The sequence below is a fragment of the Dunckerocampus dactyliophorus genome, chromosome 8 (assembly GCF_027744805.1).
Source record: "Dunckerocampus dactyliophorus isolate RoL2022-P2 chromosome 8, RoL_Ddac_1.1, whole genome shotgun sequence".
Taxonomy (NCBI): Eukaryota; Metazoa; Chordata; class Actinopteri; order Syngnathiformes; family Syngnathidae; genus Dunckerocampus; species Dunckerocampus dactyliophorus.
Genome location: NC_072826.1, coordinates 10,745,919 through 10,752,662, shown reverse-complemented (window position 1 = coordinate 10,752,662; position 6,744 = coordinate 10,745,919). Strand labels below are relative to the sequence as shown.

The window sequence follows — 6,744 nt, the reverse complement described above, 5'->3', positions numbered from 1 at the left end:
TGGATTGCTGTGCAGATAAACCTAATATTTTTTAAGATTTCAATTGCCTGTAATAAAAAAAAATATGCATCAAAGTTGGTTACTACGATACTTACTGATTACTACTATAGCGTATATTGTACTGCAGTTTATTCATGTACTAGAAATGGCTCACTAGTAATGTATATAATAATCATAGATCTCTGCCGCCCTCTCGTGGACAGCAGGCGTAGTGACATGCAGTAGATAAATGAGTAGGCTAACTGCAACATAAAGGAAAACTGCGCTTTTTTTGACATTTTGCACATCATCCACAATCCTTATGTGAGACACGAACACACACGTCTTTTTCTTTTCTGTGCGTTCTAAAGATGCAACACCAGATAAAAAACGGCAGGTAATTAACGCACTTAATGGGACACACTTACTGAGCCTACAAGGAATAAGTGTAACAGGCATGTTCATGATAACATGTAATACTGTAGTGTTTTGACGTATTTTGGTCATTTCAAGCATTACTGGAACGTCCTTCCTGGTCGTATTGATTTCACATAGCAACATAGGAACGAACGCAACACCTAGCGTTCACTTTACCAAACTCAAAAACAAAAACACAGCAGCAGTGGCGGCAGCTCCAATATGTAGCGTTACTTTTCAGTAGTGGCCTGAGGCGTTGTAAGCGTGGTGCTGACGCGCTGCGAACAAGTGTGCGGTGAAGCTAGTCGCTAGCCGGCTAGTAGCTAGCCTGTGTGTGGTGTGGCGACGTGTCACTACGCCAGTAATGTAGTGCTTCGGCATAACAATGTTAATAACAATAACAATCGCAATATTTTTTAAATAAAAGCTTGGCCCATATTTCCAAAATGTATATTCATATACATAAAATTCGATATAGCTATTTCCAAAAGTATTTTTGTGTTGTTTTTTTTAATCATTGCACCTGAAAGCTTCCTGCGGCCCTGTAGGGCCCGTGGGTGGGGCCGAACCGGTGATTGGGGACTGCTGCCCTAAAAGACATTATCTTATAATGGAGGCTCCAATTTGGACCCATGATCTCGCCAAGGGACTTCACAAGTACAGCAAATGCTTAATAACGTAAGAAGAACTGATGCACTCCATAGTCAAACTGTCGCCATCATAAAACCTTTACTAATTACGGCAATGTTAATTGACATTTAAACATTCCCAACTGAGGTTGACTGTAGTCACAATAAAACTTAAAGTGAATTGTGTACTCACCCTTAGCTTGATCATGATGCATGAATATGCAGGCGTACATACGGTATAAACACACTGGTGAGAAAAAGTGTTTCCCCCCCTCCTGATTTCTTATTCTTTTGCATGTTTGGCACACTTAAACGTTTCAGATCATCAAAAAAAATTGAAATATTAGTCAATGACAACACAGCTCAACACAAAATGCAGTTTTTCAATGAAACATTTTATTATTAAGGGAGAAAAAAAATAAAAACCTACTTGGCCCTGTGTGGAAAAGTGATTGCCCCCTAAACCTAATAACTGGTTGCGCCACCCTCAGCAGCAACAACTACAATCAAGCGTTTGCGGTAAATTGCAATGAGTCTCTGACAGCGCTGTGGAGGAATTATGGCCCACTCATCTTTGCAGAATTGTTGTAATTCAGCTAAATTGGAGGGTTTTCCAGCATGAAGCGCCTTTTTAAGGTCATGCCACAGCATCTCAATAGGATTCAGGTCAGGTCAGGCCACTCCAAAGTCTTCACTTGGTTTCATTCAGAGGTGCACTTGCTGGTGTGTTTTGGATCATTGTCCTGCTACAGAACCCTAGTAGGTTTCGACTAAATGTGGATTTTTTTTTGGCACATTACCTGAATGTAAAGCAGCACCTTTTTGTAGGCCATTTTGACTTGAGAAGTTCCACGGTAATTAGCAGTAACATACAGTACCACTTAAAAGTTTGGACACACTTTCTTATTCAATAGCAGGGGGAAGTGCGTCCAAACATTTGACTGGTCGTACGTGCAAACAGGCACACATTATCATTTACTTGTAGACTTGAGTCCATCCATGCCTCACCCTACGCCCAAACAGTTGGAAAGGTCTAAACTAATTTAGTTGTCACACACACACACACACACACACACACACACAAACATATGCACACACTCATCATACAAATAAAACACTTGAAGCAACTTAATGGATTCTGGTAAAACACTTTATAACTTAATCAAAATCAGGACATTTTCCTGTGCAGGCTGCTCTCCAGGGCGCCCTCTAGTGGAAGAGAAGAGGGGTGGAGAGCTGTTCTTTGGAGTGTTGGCAGGCTTGTCAACAACAGTCTAACCGTGGTTGAAATGGCAAAAAGGCACAAGTGTGGCGTACAAACAGAAGCACAGTCAGTGATATGTGACAGAGCTGACATGAAGTCAGTCCTCTTCCTGTTTCCATGGAAACCACAGATAGGAAAAGAGCAGGGAGGGGGGAGGCACAGCAAAACTGACTTCACTGACCAGACACACTGGTAAACTTTATATATGAGAAACTTGACTTCAATCAGATGCCAAAAAAATCACTTGCCATCTATTGTTTGGCTTCGAATGATAACAATGAAGACGACAAAAGCCCAATTGTGTATAAAAAAAAAATGGCATCAAAAATGTACATGATCCTCATTATAGTAAGTCCGTTAAATTCACAAATGTCCCAGGAGACACATTGGGGGCTTAAATTGGAAAAAGGGGGTCGTTTCAAAACAGTAAATTAACTCAAACAACAAATACAAAAAAATACTTTTAGGCTGCTTTGTGGCATGAAACAGCTAAAAAATAATAATAATAGTCCATATTTGTACAAAGTCTAAAGAATAATATAGTTTCCAGTGCTTTGGGAGATTAAATAAACAACAAACTACAATAAACACGTCTCATAATTAGGGATAGGCATAATTTCAATAATCAATTTATCGATTTATTGATCATTGCCAATTCGGCCAACTGTGTGAAATTGATCTTGAATGGAAGCAAAATGGCACGCAGTACTTGGCTGCAACCAGCAGACGCACTGTTGATTCAGACTCAACTAGTTTGCTGTACTAAGAAATGAGGAGGTACTGTACACCTCTGCAGTGGCGCAACTCCTGCTAGACGCAATACTCTGTCGATATGAACACCGGCGTGAAAAAAGGGAGTTCAGAACATTCAGAAAGGAATCATCTTTAAAAGATGTGTATGAATCGATGAATTGATCATTAATCCCTCTCGTAGTCAATCGAGGAAATGCAGTCATGCCCATCCCTACTTACAAGGAAGAAGACCACCAACAATTTGGTTTCCTATCTTCATAATCAACGAGCCCCAAACTGCCATGACAATCTGATGCAAGCGGACAAAAAGATGCGCTTTGGATGAGCGTGTGAACGTCACTCTGCTCAGAAAAGAGGGAGTCAAGTAAAGCACAGTTGGTTGTGTGTTGATTTGAAAACAACCTCAATGAACAAGGTGCTGCGTGTGTGTGTAGGAAGCGAATGTGAGTGTATCTTACTGTAAATCATCTCCACAGTATTAAAAGCCACTCTGTCTTGGCTTCCACCATTGACAAAATGTGGGGAAAAAACATTTACAGTATATAAACTATTGTCATACATATTTCAAATGACCCTGCTTGTGAATTCTGTTACAGTACCTGAGTATGATCGATGTGGATGACATGGTTTTAAATGGCAGTCAGCGCACTAACAGAAACAAGAGGTGCAGAAAGTGGCATACGGGTGGATGTGTGAGTTGACAAAAAGTAAAAAGGTTAGACGAGTTCCAGTAATGCCCCACGATGTGCATTTCGACGTCTCCCAAAATGTGGCCACTACGAGAACACCCTAAGTATAGCATGCTTAAAGCAACAAACACCACCCAAATCGTGCTCACAGTGACAACAAACTGTGCAATTACACACAGACCGACACACAAATGAGACGGAGCAGCATCACTTTACACTAAATTATACGTGCAGGACCGTGAAGCTACTTCTGTTTGATTCCGGATCATTCATTAATATGTATGGTGAAGGTGAGAATAACATCTGGCACAAGATTTTCAACATATCTTCTTATTTCTGGTTCAGGCCTTTGACCACCTTCATGGGAACAACCTACCGTACAACTTTCTGACCTTGAAAAAAGTTCCTTGGATCATGTAAAGTGTTCTCACTGTAGAACAAGCATGTGTGTGTATGTAGGATGCAATGCGGGCTTCTGTACCTGTTTGGGGGGCACGTGTTCTTTGTGAAGATGCCATAGTGGTAAAATATGTGTGCTTGCAGGTGTGTGTGTGTGTGTGTCTGTGTGCGCATACATGTGTCTACAATATGTCTCCATCCTCTATGCTGAAGCTGGATCTGCGACTGGAGTCGACGGAGGCCTCTGGGGACATGGTAGAGAGCAGAGGGTCCCCGCCCATGGGGGACAAGGGCTCATCCATCATCAGGAAACCCATGTCTCCTCTGCGGCCCTGCATGTCCAGTCCTCCCAGGTCGCCCAGCCCTGACATGCCGTCTGAGAACGCCTGCATCCCGTCGCACAAGTCCAGCGACTGGGCAAAGTCAAAGGGCTGGGAGCTGCCTACAGCTGGGTACTGGATGGGTGTCTGGAGGTGCTGGGGGAGCATGGTCATCTGCCTGGGAGGCTGAGGCTGAGCCTGGCCCTGTGGGTGGAGGTGGGGTTGCAGGAGGAAGTGGTGCTGCTGAGGATGGGGTGGAGGTTGGTTTTGGGGTAGGTGCTGGTGTGGAGCTTGTGCCTGGGAGTGGGATAGGTTCTCCTCTGGGCTGGTCTCTTGTTTTATATATGGGGCCATCACGTCACCTGGGTTGATGCCAGACGGAGAGGTGCTCGGTAGTCCATGCAGATGAGCTTGCATCTCCAACTCCTGTGAACAACATCACTTTCAGTTTATCACAGTATTCGACCGAGCCTCTCCATACACTTACACCAGGGGTGTCAAAACCTTTTCCACAGAGGGCCACATACAGAAAAATCAAGAATCTTTATATATTTTTGAATGTATAAAAAGGTTTCCAAATTATATTTTCAGACATTTAAAGCCAAATATTTGTATGATGAATTAGTAGTATCAATATTTTAGCTTTTTTTCTTTACGTTGTACCTTTTTGCCGTATTTTATTTCTACCACGTGCCGGGTGCCAATAATGAACATTCAAAATGAAAGGTTCTTTACTGTCACTGCATAAACATACAAAACATTAGTGTGCACTCCCAGACCGAGCTTGACACACAAATGATGGCAGTCGTGTTGTTTTGCTTTTATTAGTTGAATGGTTGTGTTCTGGCTTCAAAGAAAACCAAAACTTGAATAAACATTAAGCAACTATTTGCCATTTTCACAATTTTTTTTACATTGTGAAAAATCTTACCTTACTTTATCAGACCATTCTATTCTAGCATTCCACCATTCTAGCATACTAGTTCATAACATAACATAACATAACATAACATAACATAACATATTGACATTATAAATATATACTGAATTCATATAACTGTATTACAGTATATGTATAACAATTTTTAAAAAATCATGAATTATAATAATAATAATTTGTATATTTTTTGTATTAAATGCAATTCAAAATAAATATAAAACACTATACAATGATAACATAAAATAATAAAATATAAGATAAAAACAAAAGTGTTTAAAAATTATTAAAATTGTGAATAAACACAAGTACTGTAGCAGGTTTTTTTTGGTTTACTTTTTTTTAAGACTTTCCAGAGTCATTTCCAGAACAAAGCAGCTCACATTAATTTCAAATATGGATCAGGTATGAATCTTTTCACTTTTTTGGGGGGGTAAAATTACCTGAATGCGGAGCATCAACTGCTTGTTGGCCATTTCCATCCTTTTAAAGTTATTTTCCACCTCTCTGGTCCTCTGTACATCCTTCTGCATACGTTTGATGTAGTCCACAGACGCTCTCAGTATGGTGCCCTTGTTCCAGCGCACATCACTATGGGAACAATTGAAATATGTAAGTGATATCTCTACAAAATGGCTGTAAGTGATTAAAATATTTAATTGAGTTAACTGCAAGACTGTCTATGATTAATCACACATTTTATCTGATTACAATGTACCTTAAAGAGACATTTTGAAGTGGTTAATGCCCTTCAGTGTTGCCCACAGGACTGTCACTATTTGTCACTATTCCCTTACCCTTACTTGCTAATGTTACACTGGTCCCTCCTGCTCCGGCTTCTTTTTAAAGCAGACCAGGTGCGGTATAATGTGTTTATGAACATGGATGAACATTTAGCGCCAAATCTATTTGTGGTGGTTTCCACATACTAATGAATTTATGGGAAACACTGCCTATATTAACAGTGACGTAGGCACACGTCTGATTGCTCATATGAAGATATTTAACTTATATTAGTGTGTTTACCTGGAGAGAAAATTACACATTAACACGTAGCAAGCCTGCACTAAGAACACAGTATAGTATAAAAGTACTTACAGGTCATTGGTTTTGGGAATCATTGTACCAAGCTCTTTAATACGATCGTTGATGTTGAACCTCCGTCTTCTTTCAACTGTTGGTGAAGTACAAATGGGAGATGAATAAAAAGAAGCAATGGCGGCAAAAAGACATATTTGCCAGCACTCTCACACACACACACACACACACACACACACACACACGCATGCACGCACAGTCACAAGCAATTAAGTGAACTTCAGTGTGCCAGAGCAGCAGGTTATCCACCCACTCGTTG

General features: G+C 40.6%; 1 protein-coding gene across 9 annotated transcripts in view; it reads right to left on the bottom strand.

Annotated features, from left to right (window-relative positions):
- Window positions 1-1,461: 1,461 nt before the first annotated feature.
- Window positions 1,462-6,744, bottom strand: part of tfeb (transcription factor EB) — a 32,167-nt gene continuing 26,884 nt past the window's right edge. For 8 of the 9 annotated variants that reach the window (XM_054785264.1, XM_054785260.1, XM_054785266.1 and 5 more), the window contains 3 exons: window positions 6,486-6,561; window positions 5,831-5,978; window positions 1,462-4,876 (listed from right to left, as the gene is read on the bottom strand). In XM_054785264.1, coding sequence (XP_054641239.1) covers window positions 4,313-4,876; window positions 5,831-5,978; window positions 6,486-6,561 — 788 coding nt within the window. In that variant the 3' untranslated portion in view covers window positions 1,462-4,312. The remainder of the gene's footprint in view (window positions 4,877-5,830; window positions 5,979-6,485; window positions 6,562-6,744) is intronic. The other variant, XM_054785268.1, reaches the window with a different exon arrangement.